This window comes from Symsagittifera roscoffensis, chromosome 3, assembly GCF_963678635.1.
Source record: "Symsagittifera roscoffensis chromosome 3, txSymRosc1.1, whole genome shotgun sequence".
In the NCBI taxonomy this organism is placed as follows: domain Eukaryota; kingdom Metazoa; phylum Xenacoelomorpha; order Acoela; family Convolutidae; genus Symsagittifera; species Symsagittifera roscoffensis.
Genome location: NC_087064.1, coordinates 57,439,655 through 57,464,139, shown reverse-complemented (window position 1 = coordinate 57,464,139; position 24,485 = coordinate 57,439,655). Strand labels below are relative to the sequence as shown.

Sequence of the window (24,485 nt, the reverse complement as noted above, 5' to 3'; positions counted from 1 at the left end):
CAACCCACGGTTTAGTTTAGCTTTCTCTCGTAATTTGAAACTGTCATTTGAAGCTGTGGTATCATTGTCTTAACAGCAGAAATGAAAATTTTCCGGCGAATCTTTTTTGTGAGAAGTTTTTGTATTACTTTGGAAAATTTTGTAAAGCTTTTTAAATGAATTGTTTTTTTTTCTTTATTCAAAGTTTTTTATCTCTAATAACATGAGAGTTTAAAAAATTATGATGACCTGACAAGTTGAATAGTTTTTTTTGCTGAAAAATTTGGTCAAATTTTTTAACTATTTTTTTGTTATGCCACTTTGTCTATATGCTTAAGTTACCGTCCCTTTTATTGAAAATTTGAAAAAACAATTCAAATGAGAAAAGTTTTTAAAATACGTTTAATCTTATCCACTTATCCTCCGATTTTGCCAAAAGAATACCAATTGAGAAAAACGGCTGAAAAAAGACATCAAAAAGCAATTATGAGTATAGTGCATACTAATAGGCATTCACGGCAATAGGCATGCATGCAAAACCTGCTCCGCATGCCTGATATTTTTCGTTATATAGGCACGCATGCATGATATGTTTTGGTTACTAATCTTAATAAAAAATGAGCACACCTTTCGTGCTAGAATTGAGAATTAAATGATATAATAATTGATGGCTTTACTTGTCTTTTTTCAGCACGGAGAGTGAGTTTTCTGATTTTTTTATGCACACTAAAGTTAAATATTTTAATTTTTTATTTCAAATCATAAGTTTTTTGGACAAAATTACTTAAGTGCTCTTTTTAAACCTTTTGGCATTGAGTTATTGTTCCGACTTTCGTAGCGAAGAAAACGGAATATTTGTGCGCTGAATTAGTTTTTTCTTTTGCCAAACTTCAACTTTTTAACTAGCCATTTTTGATCAACACCTTTTATAGCATTGAAAAAATGTTGTTTTTAGCTTAAATTTGAAAAGATATTTCACCTGTGATTTGAAAATGGAGTCTAAAGATCGCCATTTTGGCCGATTGAGGACAATTAGCGCGCAATATTTTTCGGGCTATTAACGCGTCAGCAGAAATTTAATCTGTCTTAGCAATCGTTTCAATTTGGTTGAAGGAAGCTTATTTGCCAGAATTTTTTTGTTAATAAGAGAAAAATTTATCATTTTGTACTTTATATGGCGTGTGAGTGGATGATTTTCGCATAACTCTCAAATTAAAAAATATATATTTTGTTTTCATTACAATTAATGTTTTCATGATATTACTGCTCCATAGACCTCAAAAGGAGTTCGGAACATTCAGGGCTTCGCCCTGTACGATACGAGCAGTTTTGTTCCATTAGAGAAATGTTTTGATTGTTTTATGAAGGCTTGCATTTTTCATAGCGTGGCAATGAAAAAAACAACTTTCCAAAACATTAGGGCGACAATCTGTCCATTTTGGACATTACCAGCTGGAGGGCGCAACATGAAGCTGAAGGTCACAAAAACGAAAACAACCATTGCTCAAAAACCAAACATTTTTTAAAAAAAATTATAAAAGTTTCCAAGTTTCGTTTTTCTTCTAATGATTGGAAGCTTAGTTATCTTTTGATAACTTTGATCAAACCAATATACCCAATCTAAAATACCCAAACATTCTCTATCTCATAAACTCACATATAACTAAATGCACCTTACTGTTGTTAATTCAAGTTTGGATCATAGACACTATAGGAAACTGATAATTGATTCTTTTCAGGACATAGAAGTTCTAAAAAACTGACAACAGAACTACAGGCCCTAACTTCAGGAGATCTTGTCTAGAAATAAATAAAAAATTTGTTCTTGTGTTGTTTCGGTACGAAATTTTTGTTTTCGGGCGAAGGTCATTTTTAAATTGTTGTTCAATACTTGTCATTGTCAAAAGTTCACTTCACTGATTGCGAGTTTTGTGTTATTTTTTGATCGTAAAGGATGCTGTTTACAACTTCGTTTTTTAAAAAATAACCAATTGGGTTGCGCACACGAGCGCAAAATTGTTGTCTGATTTTTTAGAACTTTCTACTATACTCAGGTTTCTAAATGCCGTGGTTTTAGTCGTTGAGATTATGCGTTTCCTAACAACAAATAACATACAAAAAATCATTATGCAAGCAAACAGAAACCATTAAAAACTAATTTGAAAAGCTGTTCCTTCTAATTTCAATCAAACTATTTCCTCCCTAATTTAACTTAAGCAGATATTTCCTCCCTAATTTAACTTAAGCAGATATTACTTGTCTTGTTTCGATTGTTAGAGTCTTACTGTTTTAACTACAAGCTGTTTTGATAACACATTTTCTTATGACTCTTCCTCGTTTCACAAACGCTTAGCTTGTTGAAGACATTCTTTTTGCAAAGTCCAGCACCAATTTGCATAATTTTTGGTACTGTAACTAAATAATTTGGGTTTATTTCTGTTCACGCATGTTTTCGCGGTTTATTCCATTTTCTTTGCTTTTTACGCTGATCAAAATTCTACAGTATTGATTCAAAATAACCGGATGAAACAAAATGAAACGCAATTTTCATTCAAACTCAATGAATGTGGACTTTTTGGTGAAATCATTTGGCGAATTTTCCTACCAAGGCAGCACTTTTGAAAACGTTAAATCAATTTGGTTATAAATTAAAGACAAACTAGGCTCAATTGTAGTTATTTTTACCTACTAAATTTAACTACGCTTTGCCCTGTTTTCTGCTTTAAATTTGAACCAAATGATATGACGCGTTTCTATATTGATACGTTTGGTTTGAAAAATCGCGAAATTATATCGCTAAAAAACAGCTTGATTCCAGCACAAAGTACAGTAAAAATTCGATAAACCGCAAAAAAATGTGTGAACAGATAGCAATGCAACTAAATGAGCTCCATCGTCAAAATTTGGCAAAACTGTGCTGCACATTGGAAAAAAAATGGCTTCAACAAGTTAAATTTTTGTGAAATGAGAGAGAAATTAGTAGAAGACTGTTTTGAAAATAACATATTTGCTTAGGTTGTCGTTACCTTTATTGAAACTCAATACTTCAAATTTCATACATGCAGTAACTACTACCGAAAAACTCGGCACTGTAGAACCACTGACTAATATTTGCAAAAAAAAACAAAGGAGAAATTAAGATTTGAAAAGCAGCTAGCATATTTGGGCTTGCTAATCGGCATGCATTCTAATCATAGACTATCAAAAATTAAGCATATTAAACCGGTTTAACACATAATTCATTTCGTAGCTTAAGTTTTTCATGTTGATCAAAGTAAAGCCAAGATAGGTTTATAAACATAATGCAAAGTTTTCCGTCAAGACACGAGAACCAAATGGTGTGAAACTCTTGTGAAGTAAAATGTTTTTCTCTGACTTCTTCTGAGCAATATTGTATGTTTTTTGTTTTCTTTTGGCGCTTTTCTAAAGTATCTAATATTTTTTACTTTAAAACTTTTCCAGCAAACTTTCGTTACGCTTTCAAAAAAATTGAGGTTTTGTCATTGCCACGAACCTCAAAACACAACAAAAACCTGATGACTACAGAAACAACAACAAGAAGCATAGCTCAAAACCGGTATTGGAAAGCTAAATTTTTCCTTAATGTTTTCTTTTCTGTTATTTGGGAAAGTTTTTTTGATTTTTTCTAGAAACTCACCATCATACCTTCTTAACACTAACACAATTTATACAACAATCAAGTATGATAATCATAAAAGACTAAAAAAGCCTTAACCCCACGTTAGTTAACCCTATTTGTTTATATCCCTTAAAAAATCTCTTAGAGTTCAAGCTGTCGTGATGTATTACAAAATTATATGCGGAACTCGGATTGAAAAATGAGTACAAAGCAAACCACGAGTTTGCTTTAGCACTTGAAATGTTACCCTCCTTGGCTTTTGAAAAAGACTAAAAAATTTGAAACCTCGGCATACGTTAATTAAAACACTCAACCGATAGTACGTTTTCAAAGTATGGACAATGATCTGTGAACCGAACCGGTTAAAGTGGATTTTATTTGGGCTGAAACGATCGGAAGAAACATTCTCACTTTCAAATTAAATTGTTTGAAGTATAAAAAGCCGTGACAACTGGGGTAGTAAGGCTCGTTGGCAAGCACTATTTCAAAAAATATTTATAAAAATTGGAGCTGTACGGAAACGGAAAAATCATAGCAAAAAAATTTAACAAATTCCTTTACTTTCTCTTCATACTTGGTTTTTTTTTACAAATTTCAAACAACTTGCAATGGCTTTTACTCATTTCTAACAAAAACTTAATTAAAAAATGACCCGCAAATTGCTTTTGTGATGAGAATAGTTTGGTTGAAATACCATCTAAAATCGCTCTCATTAGATTCTTATTTCATGTTAGTCTACGAGCTTCTTTTGATGCTTTAATGCCTGGCATTCCAACTTCTATTTCAATATTTAGTTTAAAGAACAAATTCTACCAAGCGAAACTTAAAGCTATTATTTTAACCAAACCACCATTAAACATAACTTTCTTTCGTAATCTGCAGTTTTGTGTGGAGCTGCTATATAATTGTCTAATTGTCTTAAATATCAGCATTTGTCATCGTTCTACAGTCGGTGAGCAATTCAAGACATCATTTTGTATGAACTTACTATGTCAAAAAAGCCACGAATATTTGAAAATTACTTTTGATCAGGGCGGATCTAGCATTTTCTCGAGGGGGGAGGGGTTTCAGATGTTTAAATAACTGTCAAAGTGTTGTCGACCGTATGTTTAGGTCGACTAAATTGATTTTCCGAGCGGTTCCAGAATACTATAAAGAACCTATTTTGACACAACTTTCTGCGTCGCAAGCAAATTTTTGAAAAAAGTCCTAAGTGTCGTTTTTGGACACTTTTTGGAAATTTGTCGACTGAAAAAGCGCGTTTTTTTGCGTGCTTCCCTTCAATATTAGTAAATTTGCCAGCATTAGAAAAAAAAATGATTGAGTTTTTGTGCCGCACTCTCGTATCCTGTAAGATCTACAAAAACCTGCTTCAAAATCTGTAAATTATCGGCAACTTAACAGATAATATGAAGAGTAAGTAATATATGACAACAATCAGTTTAACATTTTCGGTTAGCATTTTAGCAATACGGTTTTCAACAATCTCAAAAATCTATAAACATTTTGATGGCAAACTGACCTTAATCGGACAAACCAGTAGTTTTCAAGGCCTTTTGTCTAAGAAAATCTAGTTTTAGCTTTTTCACTTTCGCGCCATCATGACGTCATTAATTTAAGCGCGAACAGTTTTTGTGGTATAAAAGGTTATCAATATAATCGAATCCCATGTTACGCTCAGGCAACAAAATTGGATTGAAAATGAGTTTAAATACATTTTCCCGCAAAAATATAATGCATTATATTTCATTTGAAGCCCATTATATAATAAATAGAAAATCACATTAAAATGGATTTTTTTTCACTTTTCTTGTTTCGCTTCGTTCTGAATTGCTTTGTAGTGATTTGCAATGGTTTTATTGCATTTTCAAATAATTGCAATATAATCCATTTTGAATTGATTAAAACCGATTATTTTTCACTTGTATGGACACTGGAAATAAAACTCAAATTCAATCGACTTTTATCCTTGGATTTTCAATGTGGGAGACGCCAAAGGCGCTTTAAGAAGCAATTTTGAGTTGTTCGCCGAAAATGGATGTCAGAAAATAATACCATAAGGGGGACCCTTCGGTTGGCAAGGGGTCGAATCCCTGAGAGGCGCGTAGCTTTCCGCGGTCGCCCCTCCCGCCTAATCAAACCCTGCTTTTGATCATTGTCACTTATTTCTACGACGATCAAACTACGAATGCTTGTGGATTCCAAACTACGAATAATGTTGAGGTTCGGTCGGGCCTTCTTCAAATATACCTCGTGGAGGTCCAAATACACCCAAATTTGGTCAATCAGACTTCAATCAAACAAAAAAAAATTTGCAGGTTCTATGACAAAAAATTACGAGAAACGGAATTTCCATAAGAGAGTGCTGCTAAAACCGAAACTTCTAATTGAGGAGAGTTTTTTCTTAACCGTAAGAATAAGTTTCAAGGGATCTCTCGGATCTACTTAGCAATCTAAACCCCCCCCCCTTTTTAAAAAGGGGAGGAGGAGGAGATTATTAAGTGGATTAAAACAGTCAAATTTGCAATAGAATTCTCTATTTAGAATTCGCAATAGAAAGCTCTGTGCTAATTTACTGTTTTATTCATAGAGGGGAGATTGTTAAGTAGATACCATAGGGGGGGGGGGGGGGAGAGATTTTTTACAAGATCCGATCTCTCTAATACTTTGAGATCTGAGGCATCCCACGATATGTCAACGAAATTTTGCAAAGTGTTACAAATATATTAGCAAATTTGCTGGTACTAACTTTTTATGCATTTTCGACACAAATTGAAATACGGAATCGTCATAAGATGAAAAAAACCTCAAAACAGACGATTAGAACAAATCGATCTGATGCAAAACTCGCTGAGACTGCACCTGAAGAGCGGTGAACGGAACAAGCGCAACTATTAGAAAAAAAACTCAAAAGATTTAAAGATAACAGATTTTTTGGATAGTCTTTATTTTTTTTCCACTTTAGTATTTGGTAATAACTTTCTGCGCTCCTTCCAGGTTGGAAAAACTATTCGCAAGACTTAAGAGAGGCAGGGCATTTTAGCCAAAAAGACAACTGTGTTTTCACTGTCATGATAATTTACAAATTTGTTCAATAAGAAACATAGGAGGTATTGCTGTAGTGGGCCAAAGCCCAGTTTCACAATTCAATTGGTATTTTAATTATAGGTCTTGCAATTGTTCATCTTTTAATTGCTACAATAATAATATCTCTAACTATCCTCGCTTGCAGCTAGGTACAAAAAATTGTTACTAGGCACAAAACTTAGTCAAGCTTAACCGGTACCGCGACAACTCGAAACAAAGAAAACTAATTGCTAGGCCAAACTGTGCATTCTGTGCATTGTAAGCGGATTCTGCAACAGGCCAAAATCAAATTTGTCATTAAAATTTTTGGATCTCTAGATTTTAATTGTTCAGATGCAAGTGCAGTAATAAACAAAATTCTGAATCCATTTACAGTTTGCGGAATCCGCTTCCAATTTTTGAATATTCCACTTACATTTGCGGAATTTAGAACAACTAGCTATTTTCGCTTGTTGTGGACTCCGCAGCACAACAAATATGCCGACAAAATTTACGTTAAAGGTATTTGTACTCGGAATCCACGGAAATTTTGTCAGTGGAATTCACTTACATTTTAGAACATGTTTAAAGGTTTGTCTATGGAATCCAGAAACATACAGACACAAAATCGTGCGCCTATCCAGTGCACAGTTTGTCCTCGTAATGCTCGGAATAAGAGACAACTTACAAAATCTTAGGAAAAAGACAACTCGCAGAAAGAGACAACTCGTATAAAAATTGGAAAATAAATTTTTCCTTAAATCTAAATGCGAAACAAAAGCGGTAAAACATCAAAAGCGTCAAACATTTTCTGATGCAAAGATTAAAATTAATTGAAAGGGCTTCCAGCTGCAGAAATGGATCATTGTTTTGATCGTTTTTTTAAGAGTTGCTGATAACCGTTGTTGCAATATTTGACAAACGCTGTAGAGATTTCCGATTTGAACTTCTCATTCATGAGGCAACACAGTAAATAATTGATCAAATTTTTGAAAACGATCAAATAAATCATCACGTGTGAATAGAGGTGATTTGCAATGTCTTCTTGCGCATCTCTTATTTTCTAGCAGCTTTTTTCATTATACCAATTTTATTAAGTTTTTCATCTTCAAAAATCGGGATTTCTTTTCTCCGCTAATTTTTGGTGAGTTTCAACATTATTTGAATGAGTAGAAACTTATTTAGAAAGCAAAATGAGAATTTAACAATGAATGCAATGAAGTTTTTTGAATCATTTTTGGTATTAAACGAACAAAAAGACACATAATTTTTCCAAATAATTGTTTTAACTTAAGAATAAAACTAACAGATATTTAGTGGGGGAGTACGGGTGTTAGTTTAAGGGTAATCAAGGGAGTATCTTGCAAGTTTATAGCGAGTTATCACGTTTTCCAAGTTGTTTTCTTTGTTGCTAATTGTTTTTTTTTGCGATTTGTCGAGTTATGTGCTTAACTTCTGAAATATTTCGCTACAAGTTACCTTAGGGGGGGGGGGGGGGATAATTAAGGAGATCCGAATAATGTTCTAAATTGTGAAAAATGTCCTTCGAGTCAGTTAACTGGGCTCGCTTAACACAATAGTGGCAGGCTAAAGCAACACCGCTTCCTCAAATGGAAAAACTGTCAGCTAACACGGCAGTCCAAGTGCTACCTGACTCTTTGAATGGCTAAAAATTCTGTCTGATTTTGGCCCTGTGAGATCGCAATTTGATTGTAACAACCCGAATGTTAAAACAAACAAGTCTATTCTAACTGTGACGACAAACTTGTTTTTTTTTGCAAATCAACAGGAAAAATGAAATTGATATAACTGTGAAAGTTCATAAAAGAAGGTTTCCGGCATCTTGTTGTTCCGACCATTGAAAATGCGTAGGAATTTTGTATTTCGGTGTTTTCTAGTTTTTTGCTCTTTTTTGTTTTCCACGCAAAATCAGGTGCCACAAATTCTAATCGAATAATAATCTTTCAGTAGTACTGAGGAAAATTGGTTAAAGTTTTTGATTTTTCGTCTAATTTCGAGCGAATGAGCAGGTTTACATTAGATTATTTATGCTTATATTATGTCTTGAAAATTTATTTTTTTTTTCAAAATAAAATATTTTTGGAGCTTTAAACGCTGTTTTAAGCATCAAAAACATCAAAAAAAATTTAGAAGCAAAAAAATCTTTTGAAAATTTAAATTTTTTTACAATTAGTTAGTTTTTCTAGAAAGTTTGCTATAAAAACAGCTTTTTTTCAATTTGGTCGGATTATTCAGTGCTTCTTCACAGTAACCAGCTATCCTTTTTAAAAAAAACAAACGACTGATTTTTTGAACACCTTGTCGAACAGTCCAAAATTGGAAAATAAAATTCAATTTTTGTCGGCCGTTTTGATAAAAAGTACTGCGAAAACAAGATGCCAAAGTTAGAATAAAATTAAGATCAAAAGCTGCGAAGAAAAAAGTAGTTATTCTATCTAGGAGTTTTTATCCACTAATTCTTTTCGTTCCAAAAAAAGTTTGAAATTAATTGAGATTTTGGCTCGCAGTTTTTACTAATTTAAGCGATAGACCACAACTAGATGTGACAATTTCTTTGAACTTTCATTTCGTAAATCCATGAACTATCCAGTTTTCGGAGATTTGTGAGGGTGCAAAACTTGCCAATTTGGTACAAAAACCGCGCGCTTTTTCCAGTTTTCTATTAACGCGTAGCGTTTTTGCGGGATGGAATCCCTCATAGGCGAAGAATTGAATGGGCGAAAAGAAAAATCAATCAATCAATTTCATTATTCCAAAAAATGAAGATTTCCAGGGACTTAATAATAATTTTGGCCGAATATGAAAACGGCAGAAATATTCGGCAAAATAAATCAAAAACGGCAAAGTTTTCAAATTTCTGGCCGCCTGCGAATTGAAACAAATCTTATAATTCAAGAGCTTCGTTTTAAAAGAAGCGACATATTGCTTCATTCAATTCTTTTTAGTTGAACGACAATTGAATCCTTTCATAAATTGACTTTCGGCTGTTTTTTCGGTCATTGGCCCATGAGTTTTTTGCTCATTCAGTCCTTCACCCATGAGAATAGTCTCATATTTGAAGCAAACAAGATACATTATGATAATTAATGTGGAGTCTTGCAAATTTCTGAAGAAACTTTGGCCCAATTTTTTCATCTAGAAACTGAGGTAAGTAGTACACACCCCGTCATGCCGGCTGAAAAATATCTGGGCTGGGTTGCATAAGTTTTTGGCTTTTTTTTCTGCCGAGAAAGTTCGTAGAGTCGAAGCATATCTATGCCGGTTGAAACGATTACAATTGACGGAACATTTCGTTCGAAAAAGTCGCGGAAGTCGAAATGTAACAAATTTTGACGTGAAATTCGAAACATTTCTGAACTGGTTCGAAAAATACCGAAATTTTGTCAAAAACGCAGAAACACTCAAAGTTGGTCGAGACGATCGAATTATAAATCGAACACTTCGCTTCGGCCTGGTAGCAGCGGAAAAAATTTTCTTTTAGTCACAAATCATTCTCAGCTCTACTACAGTTCAGAGCTGCCTAACTACTATTTTTTTCACCAGTGTTCTCAAATTTGCGAACTTAAGTCTATAATTGCGCAGTAATGAAGCTGAATTTGGAATTTTTCAATTCAAAAACAGTTACAGGGTTACGACAATTCATTCTCGCAACGGTTTTTTGGAGGCAATCAGCAAAACAAACTTAGAATCGAAAGAATAGAATCACAAATCTAGAAAATGTTGCAAGCGTTCAGTGAACGTCAGACTAGGATTCATGCTCGGTGAAGTGAACCGCAGAAAAAGGCTAGTAAGAAAATGAAAAATTTATAAAGATACAGCAAAACATGGACACCACGATCACAAAATTCCGATCATGCACTTTCCGTAATTACCTTTTTTCATTAACTTGTCCTCGGTTTTTTCAACTTAAAAAAGATTAACATATCCATCATTTCTTTCCGTTAAGGTTGATGTCCGTTTTAATTTGAACATCCTGTTTGAGGTCAATCAAAATTACTTTTTCTTCACACCTGGTAATAATCTAATCTAGTTATTATTGTATTTTCTTTTTATTAATCTACTAAACCGCCGACATGGCAAGTGCGATTGAGTAGAAATCTAAAGTGGTCTCTTTATACTCCGCTCAGTATTCCTCTCAAAGGTGATTGAGTGTTGTCAGCGCATTGAAGTGAGAACAACATCTTTGTTTACCTTTCAGCTAAGCCCTCTCATAAGAATTGAAGTTTTTTTTGCAGCTGATGAACTTTCCTAGATGTAAAAAGAGAAATGTAACGCCTTCAGAAACACGAAGTCGTATTTTCGGAACTTGATACTGAATTTTGTTAAAAAATTATAGCATAGGTTTGCGTTAAAATTTGCGTATTATTTATTTATAAGAGCGATGAAAAAACGGTTCACGGTACGAAATAAAAGTACTGTTGCAGGTCTTTATACCATATTCCACACAACTCTGTTGGAAAAGTAAACAGCATAACAGGGTATATTCTGCGCAATAAATGAGCAAATTATAAGTTTCTGCCGTGGGAATTAAGTTTTTAGGACCTAATTTTTATCCAGCTTGTAGTTCTAATTTCCAGAGATGATATACTGCTATTTTCATCTTTTTCCCTTTTAGCAAAAAAAAATTGAAAAACTAGTGCAAATTTTCCTTTACCTTAAAGAACTAAATAAAAACAACTCCATATTATATAATTTATAAGCTATATTGAGAGCAGTAGGCAGGGACATCCAATATTTATCTTCATTAAAAAAGGGAAATTTTTGGGCTTAAATCTAAACATTCCATCATCAATTTTGGGTTAGTTTTCTTTTTGACAATTCGGCATTGCTGTTGCTCGACTGCACAACTATTTCGGAATTTAGAACAATCTTATTTAGGCCCACTTTTTGGTTTCGTGTTTTTTTTACATGGATAGAATACTGAAACAATATTGGACTTAGATTTAAATTTGAATTATTTTTAGTGCGGGTAATCAATTTGAAGTCCTCAAAAGCGGATAGAATAGGGAATGAGCAATGAACCAATAAATTATTTTGTGATTTGTGAAAATTTTCTCCATGAAAGCTTTGTAGAAATACTGCTATAATCTTTTATTTTTGCTTTTCCTCTCTGCATAATTCTGTATAGCATATAGTCAGGTAGATTTAGTCTTTTAGTTCGCAATCTTTTACGACCTTTGTAGTTTAAAAAGTCGGTATAAAAGAAACGTAACACACCGCCAGTGGTGTTTCCGCATTGATTTACCATTCTGAGGTTTGAACAAAAACACTTAATTTCTTCAGCATTTCTTCAGCTTTTATCGCACAAGCCTGATACCATGTTGTTACCAAAGGGAAATTTTGCCATTTAACTGTTCTTTTATTTGCCAATTTAGAAAACAGGTAGAAAAGAATAGAGCTCAGCTCCGCATTAAAGTTTAATTGATCATTCTTTTGTTATAGTTTTTCGAAAAATAAAACAAAAGATAGCGTCTACTCCGGAGAGTTGATTCTTAAAGAATAAAACACAGACCAACTTTCAATCCATCATTTATCGGCCTTTCATTCTGCCGAAGTACATTATTTATTTTCACTTTCAAATTATCTTGGTAAGTCTGAAACTAATCACTCAATTTTTTTTCAAATCAAAAAATAAAATGCCAAATTTTTGTGAAAATGTTATTAATTGAGCATTTTTTAAATTGTACCATTCATTGAGTATTTTCGGCCTAAAGCATTTTATTTTTCACGCAAAATCAGTTAACATAAATGACAGATGAAGTCGAGTGACATCGATATAAGGAAAAAAACTCTTGCAGTTTTGATCAGGGGCGGATTTAGGGGAAGGGGGTGCGGACGCCTTTCCCCACAGGGATTCGACCCCATGCCGACCCAAAGGGTCCCCCTTTGTATTATTTTGAGATATCCATTTTTGGCTGACCCACCCTGAAATTTTTCTAAAGGCGCCTTTGGCGCCAATACATACTAATTTTAAGGCCGGAGCGCACACCGAAAAAAAGCGATATTTTAAAAAACCGAAAAAAGGCACAGACATTTGGCCAAAACAGGGTCTTTGTAGTGCTTTGGGAGAGCTCAGAAAAATCAATTTGGTCGACCTAAAAAAATAAAAATGTAGACAAAATTTTCGAAAATTTTTTGAAAATCCCACCTCGAGAAAATTCTAGATCTGCACCTTGTCTTGATTCAGATGTCTCGGTGTCGAGAAAAAAGGGCCTGAAATTTTCTATTTTGAGTCTTCTTTTCAGCAAGGTATTGTTTCTCACGCACTTTTAAGTTCTTTATGCTAAAATTGTTCTTTAAAAATGTTTTGTTGGAGATTCTTTCGATTTTATTTTGCTAGCCAAAAAAATTGCAGATAACTTGAAAAACAAATGTGAAAGCCAAATGTGAAAATTGATGTAAAATAGGAACTTTTAATTTTAAAAAAAAAATTATGCTTTAAATACCGCATAATTTTCATGATAATATATAATTGTACTTACTATATAGATATATGTAGTTTTACATCGTTATTATTTTTGTTTTTATATAACATATGTCTGCAGGTTTGAAAAACATTTTATTCCTTTCTCCCCACCTTTTTACTTTCATTTTGAATAATGCCCATTTCCCCGTGGTAACAAAATCGGGTCATAAACAGCCCAAAAGTATGCATTTTGAACTGGAGTCCGCCTGCTTCTCTCCTCAGGCCAAAAATGTACTACACGATCTAATTTAAAAGTCGGGCAACAAAAGACAAAATTAAATAGCAACAAAATACTAAAAAATATATTTTTGTTCCGACCATGTCACCCCTAAAAGTGATGAAAGTTATGACCTATTCAGGGGCTTACAAGAATAAGAAAATAGAATTACCAAAGTATTTAAGCGAAGAGTATTTATAGCAGACTCTCTGTTCACTTCGACGAAATGATTATATTTTTTGGTTTCTTCAAATTGAACCCATATTAAAAGAAAGGTCAATAATTGTTCCGACTTTCGTTACGAAAGTAACGGAATATTTATGCTCGGGGTGGGTTTTTTTTTTCTTCAGACAAATTTCGACTTTTTAACTAGCCATTTTTGACGGAATTTTTTTATATCATTCGAAAGCTATTGTTGTCCTGAGCTTGAATTTGAAAAGATATTTTACCTGTGATCATTTTTCGTAAAGTTATGGGGGTTTAAAAATTGCCATTTTGGCCAATTTGGGACAATTAACGCGCGATAAATTTCGCGCTATTAACGCGTAAGTGAGATTTAATCCGTCTTAGAAATCGTTCCAAATTGGTTCAAGGAAGCTTATATGCCATAATTGATTTGTTAATAGGCGCAAAATCTATCACTTTGTACTTAAAATGACGTGTGGGGGGATGTTTTTTAAAAAAAAATCTCAAATTGTTTCAAAAATTTTTTTTTATTACATTGAAATTTTTCATCTTATTAATGCTCCATAGACCTTAAAAGGCAGTCGGAACTTTCAGGGCTTCGCCCTGATACGAGCAGTCTTGTTTAACTTAGAAAATAGTCCATTGCTCAATAAAAGTTAGGTACCATAAATACAATTTATACTAATACGAATGATATATTAGATATTCAGTCCTTTCAGCCGAGATTTGTTTCGCAAAAAGATTTTTCAAAAATGATGACTCAATTCAGGGGCGGGGCAGAAGGGGGCCCCTTCGCCACCCAAAGGGTCCCCTCTTTGTTTCTTTTATACGACATCCCTTCTCGGTTGACTTGTCCAAACATTTTTCAAAAAGCGCTTTTGGCGCCAGTTTAAACAAATTTTGAGAGGGAGCGCTTGCCCAAAAAACGTGACTTTTTTTGGTCAAAATCTTCCAAAAAGATCCCAAATTTGGCTTTTTGTCCTGTTTTTGAACATTTTGCCTGCGGCGCATAAATTATTGTCAAAATAAGGTCTTTATAATGTTGTGGGAGCGCTCGGAAAATACATTTTGTCGACTTAAAAAGCCCCCCCCCCTCTCGAAATTCCTAAATCCCCCCTGACTCACTGTCTGTAATTTTCTGCTCTTCAGATCTAAGCTTAGCAAGGTGCGCATTAATTTTAGCTTTCATTGTCAAGATTATTTTTCGTTATTTTACTTTGCAACTATGGCTCTTTAATCATTCTAGAGCAGGTTAGAAAGGAATGTTGATTCTTTGATTTGATGGTATATATAAACACAAATTTGAACCCTTCTGCGCGATTCGCGCAGTAACTGTCAATCATTGGTTTGAAATGCATTTTCAAGAGCAACGTTTTGAATATTTTATTCTGCAATTTTTTGCAAACCCTGGGGTACTTAACTCAAGAAACACAAAATTGTCTGTTTGAAGATCGAAAATTGATATAAATATAACATAGTAAGACACTTAAGTTTTCGTCCGTTGATTCAATTGGGCTAATTTTACCTACTAGTTTTCATTCATTGGCAAAGGGTACTGCTGCAGGAAAACGATCAAACAGAATCAATATCGTCCTTCAAGAATAACTTTTCGATGCTAAAGGCGACACCGATTTTTTCTCAGCTCTTAGCAAGCACGAAGCATTTTAAGTGGCCGCAAGTCTAATCTCATTTGGCCGAACTCTTTTGTTTTGAGTTTCATATTCTCTGCTACCAAAATTTCCCTCATCAAGTATTAGTTCATAACAAAATGAATATTTTGTCCCAGGGCGCTTATTCACCCGCTGATATAAATTAATTGGAGGGTGGTGAAAAGGCATGCTTGGTTAAAAGGCACAATTGCTAAAGGGAAATAAATATAATTTTAATCCAAACTCAAAATGGGGAGGAATTTTTTTTACTTGGGTGATATAATTTTCACGCAAAATCAGGTACCACAAATAAACGTCAGATAGTTTGTTTTGAGTGAAACATCATAACAAAATCCTTCGAAATATAAAAATCAATCAAAATATATCAATCGAAATATAAAAATTCTGTGTCGAGGGAAACTGAATTGACATTTTCACTTTTTGTCTTACTTTAGAGTTAAGTTTGCGTAATAGCATATGACTGAGGTATTGTTCTACATGCAGTGATTACACATCTTTAGTCCACCTAGTATTTGTGACGTAACGTAAGATTTTTTGCTATTTTTTTTTACATTTTTTTTGTTGATAGATTGTCTCGCAATCGGATGCCCTTGTTTGAGTTTTTGTTTGTTATGATGATTTTGGAAAACTATCGAAAATGCGTCTTAATCGAAAATCAGGGCGCATAAATCGGCTCATAAAAACCATATGAAGATAATGAAAAGTGTAACTACAACTGCAATAATGTCCCTGGAGGTTTTGATTAGATAGGCGTTACTTTTCGTGCCCCCCCCCCAAATCAGGATAAGACCTGTTCACATGAAAGCAAACGTCCCTGCTCTTTTGCTGTTCTTTCAGATTTGCGTGAATTTTAGTTGATTGGTATGTTGTGCTTAACACTCAGTTAGGAGACTTAAAAATCCAATATTGCCGAAATTTGCGCTTCTTTTTGGGAGCACAATCCTTGCAAAATTGGGGTTTTGTTCTTTATATTGAATTACCCACCTCTTTCTTACCCCTCGCACGAACCGTTCTTTTTCAGCCTCGAGGGTCCTTGGGATTCAAATGTGGGATTCGAACTACGCATATAAGTCCACTACGTAGCAGCCTCTCATTCCATTACATAATAAATCCATCATCGAGCAGAAGATTTCATACCCTTATTGCGTAATAGCATATAGCTGAGGTCTTGTTCTACATGCAGTGATTACACATCTTTAGTGCACCTAGTATTTGTGACGTAATGTAAAAAACTGTAGTGAGTAGATTTTTTTTATAACAGGGTCAGTTTTGATACACACCGTATTATACTAATACCATCTAGTCTGAATAATATGAAAACAGATCAATTTGCTGATATGTTCCAGATTTTATCCGTTCGAAGGGTATAAGCGCCTTCTTGTATCGCAATACAAGAGCAGCTACAGCCTGGTAATTTGAAAAATTTTATGAGTTCAATTTATTAGTCATTTTATTACCTCTGCTGCCCACCCTTACCTTATTTTCAACTTGAAATTTCCAAACTCCACTTTTTTTTAGAAATCTACTTTCTTGTGATAATAGACACTACTACTATATCTCTTTAAGTAACAGACTTGCGGCGAAACAGAAGAAGATAAATAATAAAATAATGACTTAAGAGGGGATTTTTCATTTGTAACCATTATCAATTCTTGTATTTTTGTGGCCTGGAAATTGATTACCACCCTTCTTTAATCCCATTTAGTCGTAAAATCAAGAAAACCGTTTCGCTTTTGCCTCTAACCGGTAATTTACGTCTTTTCAACCGGAACCTGAAAAACTAAAGTCATTTCCAAATTCCTTAGCATAAAATAAAGCAACACTTAAGTCGCTAACTAAAAGCATACCCATATTGAAGTTGCCGTAAATGCAGTTTTTCAGCAGCGGGGTTTTTAAAAAGTCAGTTTTTAAAAGTCAGTTTCTATCGCCTAAATTTTAATTGCTCTCTTCGCCTTTTTTCTTTGCTTTTTGTTGCCATTTACACCAGTTGAAAAAGAAATTGATTGCTGACAGGAAAAGTAAGTTACAGCCGGAGAAAGTTTTCACGCAGTTCAATCCTTTCAATTATAAAAACATCTTACAGTTTTGTCTATTAGAGATAAGAAATTGATATAGAGGAACACAAAGTAATTTTTTAAAGTAATTTTGATAATATAGCTTATTTCGAAATTCGAAATACCCAGAAAGAATTTGCATTTCTGTTGGCAGGACCATGCCTCATTTCGCCGACACGTACGATCTGTGTGAGAAAATAGGACAGGGCGCCTTCAGCAAAGTGCACCGATGTGTTCATTTAACCGAAAGCAAAGACTACGCAGCAAAAATCATCAACACGGAGAAACTGAATGCGAAACAGAAGGAGAAATTGGACCGTGAGGCGAGGATATGTCGTATGCTGAAACACCATTCGATTGTGAGGCTGCATTTCACTTCACATGAGGACAAGAGGTATTACATGGTGTTTGACCTGATCCAGGGTGGGGAGCTGTTTGATGACATAGTAGCCAGGGAGAGCTATTGTGAACAGGACGCCAGTCACTGCATTCAACAGGTGCTAGGTTAGTCTAACTGAACTTTTTCAAGTCCAGAAAATCAACAAAATCGTTTACTCGTTTAATTTTTTTGTGGCAAGGTTACCTGATAGTAATAAAAAATTGTGCAATAATCCAATAATAAAGAAAACTTATAAATGAAAGAGCACCAACCTGAGCAAGCGCAGAAGGTTATTCAATCTTTTGAAGCGCCGCTGAGAAATTTCTATCAGTAACTATATTATCTAGACCTGATTGGATAACTATTTATCCATTAAAAATGAATATAAAAAACAAAAATTTTGAACTGTGATAGTTCACTCTTCTTACATCTTGTTAAGATGTTTTTTAAGGAATATATTCGAAAGAAAAATTTCAGACTTCAAATTTTTTCTATGATTTTTTTCGGATGTACACTTTATGATCAATAATTTTAATCTAAAAATTTCAATGCTTTTTTATCAAACCTTTGCTGCTTCAATGCTTTGTTAAAGTAATCGCAATCGATCAAATAATTATGTCTTATTTTATGCATTAGGTTGTCTTTAGACTCTTTAGGCTCAATTGAAACTTTATTTATTGCGCTACTTCGAGCATTCTGCGCTGCTTGATGTTTTCTTTACTTCCGGCTATGCGTGTTTCAAAAGTCATAAAGCCATTAAGCATAAAAACAGCAAGTAGCGCAGAGAGGTCTAAGCAGTAATCTCACCTTAAAAAATTGAAAAAAGAAATTATTGAAAAATAGGAAACTTAAGTTTTGTTGAAATTCTGTATCGTAGTCCCAATTTTTTTCCTCGAAGATAGAAACATAAAAATACGCGTTGAAACAATAAAATTTGGTTGCTGTGCACGTAGTTAAAAATGTTACGAATGTGCTGGAAACGGTGATGTGCTGACAAGTGTGTTGAACATAATAAAACATAATAAAACATATAAAAAAGTTTTAAATGCTGGAAACGGGTGATAGGAACCTAAGCGGAAAGCAAATTAGAGGGCTTCAATAAAATGGAATATAGAGATTATGTTTTGCAGGAACATTTTGGACAAAAAGTGAAAAACTAACAAAACTAATGACTTAAAACAAAATTTCACAATCACAAGAAAAGTATATAACCCAATTGCAAATAAAAAAAAGTGTTTTCAGTAATTTCTAAATCTTAAATCCAATTTTTATATCAGAAAAAGCTTTCAAATGCCTAAACTATACAATGATTCATGTGAAAAATTGAATATACTGTTTGCTATGAAAAAACTTGTGCAGAAAAACTTAAAATTAGACGAGACAAAAAATAAGTCCTAGAAAATCAGGCGAGAGGCAAATTAGACGTGACTAGAACAAAAAATGATTTTAAAACAACAATAATGGAACTTTACGCGTAATTGTAAGGTTATCGTGTCTGAAATTTTTTTTACTGACCACAATCAACTTTCGATCGAGCTTTTTGAAGGCCAAATCATTTTTTCACATGTTGTCATTGCATATTTTAGGCTTATCAAATTGTTTTGAAAGCTTGAATTTAATTTCTTATTTCATTAATAACACAAATTTGCATATGCGATGAGATTAGATAACTTACTCTTGTTTAAATTGTGGAATTTCGATTTTGGGTTTAAGTTTTGTTTAAGTTTTGTTAGCTTTTCGATTTTTGTCCCAAATGATAGTGTCGCAATTTTTTTCTAAATTTAAATATATTGGAGCCGTCTGATACGTTTTCCGTTTAAATTCTTGTCATCCGCTGAAAACAGTTATCTTACAGTTGTACAAATGAGTGAACAAAAAAAATTACCGATATACAGTGCTCATTTAAATTATTCCGAAAAAACTAACTAAGTTGAACTTTAAAACGCATTTTTCTCAAATTGGGCGAATTTTATGTGAAAAATGATCACATCAAAACTTGCTTAGAAAGATAGCAGATTTATTATTTGCATTTTTCTTCAAAATATTACCCCAAAACGATCATTATAGGTTTTTTAGTCAATCAAAAAGTACTATAAAACTACTAATTCAGTTATTCATAGAAACTATACGAAAAAATATTTTATACAGACAAACAAAGTATAAGGAACAAATAATCTTTCAAATTCAAAAATAATAAAATAATTTTCGTTATATAGCTAAATACTGTAAACTTTACTATAAAAAATACCATTTTTTAAAAAAATATTCTTCCTAAAATCTTTAGAGAAAATAGAAATAACTTGCTATAATTTTATCAACAATTAAATCAGTAGTTTTAGTAAAATTTTTAATTGTTAATAATCTAAAATCTGTGGTTTTGGGATCTATTTTTTTGCAAAATAATTTGCATCATAACATTCATGCTAAAATTTTAAGCAAGTTTTGTCGCCATCTTTTTTAGCTAGTTCAACTCATTTTGAAAAAAACTTGTTTCAAACTTCGACTTTTTTAGTTTTGTCCGGATAATTTAAATCAGCTCTGGTCTTTTACATAGTGACTGAACATATTTTCCAATAATTGATTTGAGAAAATGCAATTAGTTTGATACAAGATCGTTGGTTTTCAGGTTATTTCATTCCAGTTTTCCCGGTCAATTTGCTAACGACAAAAAATAAATTGAAAAATCAAAACTTCTCAAAAAAAGTTTTCTCATGCTGTGAAACTGAAGTTTTCATTGAAGTCTCACAAATTGAAATAAGCCTACAATAAAAACCCTCATGGATAAGCTTTAATCACCATCATCCCAGATAAGTCCAACCTTTGTTGAACGAGATCATAACGATATTAATGCTAAGATAAATATTAACAATTCAACTCCGATGTCTGATGGTTTTTTGTTTCTCAATTTCACTATGGGCGCTTTATATGGACTCTATTTCTCACGGAGCACACAGTTTTGAGGTCTGAGAACAAAAATTTTTACGTCAGCCAGTAATTGTCGTTAAACCTATCCCTGACAGGATATTGTTCGGCCCAAAATGTTTTGTACACAATGGGAACAAATTATATGATCCAAAATTACCTCCAAGTTTTCAGTTTGCTGCTGAGCGGTTCAAAACGCCTTTCCAATTTACTTTTTCATTTTGATCTAATTCGTCCTCTTTTACTGCATTATTTGTCTTTCCTCTGGGTGTTTATTTTCATAATGGCACAAATCTCTTTTTTCCTTTTAGTGAAGCCTTCCGCAGCCACCCTACGATGGTTTTCTTTCTGTTCCAGTCTCGGTTGTTTTAGTTCTGGGAAACTTTATCAGCCGAATTCCTGAGGGGACAGCCTTTTTTTATTTCGGGAGTGTTACTTTGACAGTTATTAGTCCCACTAATTTTCGCCAAATCTTTCAAAATAATGCCAACTGAATTTTTGCCTAACATATGGCGAGTCACACCAACTCATTTTGCTGATAACCAAATTTTGCTGATAATAAGCAACTCAATGATTATTTCGAGAACTTAGTTCATTTGAGTTCAACGGAAGACCAAAAACTGCACTTTATTGACAAAATTTGTTTTTATTGTCGAAGTTTAAATACTCTAAGCTATGCTAAACTAAAGGGAACTGACAAACAATAAAGACAGCTTCACCTCCAAGTTTGCAAAAAGTCGAAAAATAACAGTCGAGTAACAGTATAGGCTCCATTGCCTTTGCACTTCGCTCGGAGACAACAAGGGGTTCGATAGACATGGAACATTTATATTTGGCATCACTACCAGGGGTGGATCTAGGATTTTCTCGAGGGAGGGGGGGGGGGCGGATTTTCAAAAAAAATTCGAAATGTCGGCCTTTTTTTTAGGTCGACCGAATAGATATTTTGGGCAAATTTTCAGCGCCGCAGGCAAAATTTTGAAAAAATCCAAAAAAAAAGCGTTTTTAGGCAGTTTTTGGAAAATTTTGACCAAATAATCGCGTTTTTTCGGCGCGCGCTCCCCCCTCGAAATTAGTATATTTTGGCGCCAAAAGCGCCTTTAGAAAAATTTTAGGGTCGGTCGGTCAAAAATGGATTTCTTAAAAGGTACCAAAGGGGGGACCCTTTGGGTCGGCAGGGGGTCGAATCCCTGAGAAAAAAAGGGTACGAAAACCTCGACTCACACGGCAAAAAAATGTCTGCAAATTATTTGATTAGTCTTACTGAGTTTTTTAAATGAAAAGTTTCTTAACCCACAAATATAGTCCAATTGTTGAAATTTAGTTGTAATTAAACTGATTATCTTTTTTGACTTTTGGCATCAACCAACCCGGAAACTATCCCTTAAATTTCTAATTTTTGTAGTAAATTTCTACTAGCAAAAAAACCCGAAGTTTAAACATTACTAAATTCTGAAACTTATTTTTTTGAAATAATTCGTTAAATATTAAATGATTGTTTCAAGGCATCCGAGTTTTATGAAAATCTTGAATTACCTAACAACAACATAATTACAATCAAGTATCAAGAATAACGACCGAGTTACTTCAAATCTGCCTTAAAGTCATTTTCTTATACAACAGATTTGGAGCCAAATTAAAGCAACGTATTTTACTGATATCTGGCCAAAAGAAAGCAACGTAATTTACTAAAAACTCTGTCAAAATAAAGACAAAAAAAGAAAATCTAAAATGTAAAATCATTAATTGAGCTTTGAAAAATCTGATAACTTGAACAAATTGGCCATTTACAAAACTTGTTTGGATTTTTTACAACTCACCCAATGTTTTTAGAAGATAAGCTGCTTACTTCGATGGTGCAAATAAAACACTATAATGCGTTAGTTGATAATAATTCAAAAAAGGATATCAAATATCTTAAAAATGAAGAGGACAAAATTTAGTTTAATGAAGCAATACAAACTCGTCTTTTTTGTACTACTCTCTTTTCCACGTCTCCATCCCCATGTCGTGGGATTTTAGTTTCTGTATTTTCCTCTGCTTTGCCTCTAGTTTCTGTTTCAGTTTTGCAATTTTTTTGTTGTTTTTGTTCCTGATGATCAATCTGCTCAACCTGTCTGTAAGTTTTAATTTAAATTTACCCGAGAAAGACTAAAATCATCAAAAATATAAGCAGAGGAGCTGGATTAGACAGTGACAACAACAGTCCAGATGCAAGAACCTTCAAATCGACTGATGCCGAAAACCGCGAGTTTTTCCCGTTCTCTGTTGCAGAGGAAAGTAACAACTTATTTGTAGGGTCGAGTATAAAAGCTCGGATTAAGACTGACATCCTACTAATGACAGTAAAATATATTCACCCAAAGTTAGCACCAGTAAAGGGAAAAATAAAGTTTTAATTCGGTAACCTTAACAAAAATCAAAACGCGTTGTTGTCCAAGATCGGACCAACTCTGTCCTTAAAAATGTTTTTATCCTGATGATTTCATTAGTAAATAACAGGAAAATGTTATGGTAATTACTACCAACTTTAGCCCCAAAAATGGCCCACATAAAGTCTTTATTTGCAAATACCGCCAATGTTAAATTGACGTTAACCATGATGCTACTTTGATGAATGATGATTTAGGAGAATAACCAAAATTTTGGATCTAGAGCTGGTTTTGAGGTGCTCAAACTGATGTCGAGGGTTTGAGGAGGGTTTGAAAGGATATACGATTATATTTTGGGATAAAATCCTTTTCAATAAAAATAACAACGTTCCTTTTTTACTTAATTTTTTTTTTAATTCCCTGAGTCAAATTTTCGATGATTATGTAAACTTATGCAAGTCGTTCTCTAAAACGCATTGCAGCATTATCAATACTCATAATTGAACACATCGTAATAGCTTTCAAATGCACACTTATAGGCGCCATACTAATAAAATCAAACTATCTCTCTCATCGTCAAGGCTGCAATCAAAACCACTATCAGTTTCAAAAAAATTAATTTAAGGGCTTTCTTCGATAAAACAATTTAATTTTTGCAATCTTCAAATTCGGTGTAATAATTTTGTTTATTTTTTCTTGAAAGCAATTATTATAAATCGTAACAGGTTTATCTGTGTTTATCTGTGCTTGCTTTTGTGATAGAAAAGAGCTAGTGATTTACGATCTTTGAATAGAAGAAACAAGACAATTTGTTTTCCATGGAATGCCATCAATTGTTTAAAATAGATTTTCTGGTTGCCACTCCAGCGCAATGCAATAACTTTGAAAAATTATGTAAAGTTTTTCTTCCCTACAATTCCTACGTTAGCGACCAATTTTACTATTTTAATCATAATAACTTTTTTTTCTGATTTTCACATTAATCACACACAACTTTCTAGAACAAAACTTCCTCGATCAGATGACGTTCATCCACATCTAGGTCCACTGATAAATTTACTCTCATCTCAAAAAAATTTAAAAAAAGGTTAGTACAAAACGTTTTACATCCAAATTGCAGAAGCCTAGCCAGAAAAAATTCAGACCTGAATTTACTTGGTAATAAAGTCTAACTCACGAAGTTTTGAATAAATATGTTTTAACTCAAGAATAAATTCTTCTATCTGGACCATTGGGCAGCTTCAGCTGTCCACCCTTCCACTCAAGGTTCACTCTGGTACAGTCGATCGTTTTTCTTGCTCCCTTCCTGCAGTTTCGTCTTCCTATCAGGAACAAGATAGCTCTACTCACGACGTATATTTCCAGTAAAATTGCGAATAGCAATTTTACTATAGCACTTTTCAGCAATTTTCCCGCGATCCTCACTCGAATCTTCTGATCTATTTTTCTCGCATTTTCAGATGTCGCGAGAAACTTGAGCATGACAGGCTCAATTCGAATTTTTGAAAAATTA

The 24,485-nt window shown here is 33.5% G+C and overlaps 3 protein-coding genes across 7 annotated transcripts in view; 1 reads left to right on the top strand and 2 right to left on the bottom strand.

The window, feature by feature from the left end:
• LOC134842983 (protein phosphatase 1 regulatory subunit 21-like) overlaps window positions 1-24,485 on the bottom strand; it is a 435,837-nt gene that overhangs the window by 404,636 nt on the left and 6,716 nt on the right. The gene's annotated exons all lie outside the window — the stretch shown is intronic.
• The window catches only part of LOC134842982 (condensin complex subunit 1-like), a 132,818-nt gene that overhangs the window by 101,622 nt on the left and 6,711 nt on the right, over window positions 1-24,485 (bottom strand). The gene's annotated exons all lie outside the window — the stretch shown is intronic.
• The window catches only part of LOC134842984 (calcium/calmodulin-dependent protein kinase type II delta chain-like), a 70,161-nt gene continuing 50,118 nt past the window's right edge, over window positions 4,443-24,485 (top strand). Inside the window, exons 1-2 of one of the 5 annotated variants that reach the window (XM_063859549.1) lie at window positions 4,443-4,571; window positions 17,454-17,803. In XM_063859549.1, coding sequence (XP_063715619.1) covers window positions 17,458-17,803 — 346 coding nt within the window. In that variant the 5' untranslated portion in view covers window positions 4,443-4,571; window positions 17,454-17,457. Of the gene's footprint in view, window positions 4,572-11,818; window positions 12,295-16,267; window positions 16,483-16,520; window positions 16,656-16,696; window positions 17,264-17,453; window positions 17,804-24,485 lie in introns of those variants that run through there. The other 4 variants (XM_063859550.1, XM_063859553.1, XM_063859552.1 and 1 more) reach the window with 4 other exon arrangements.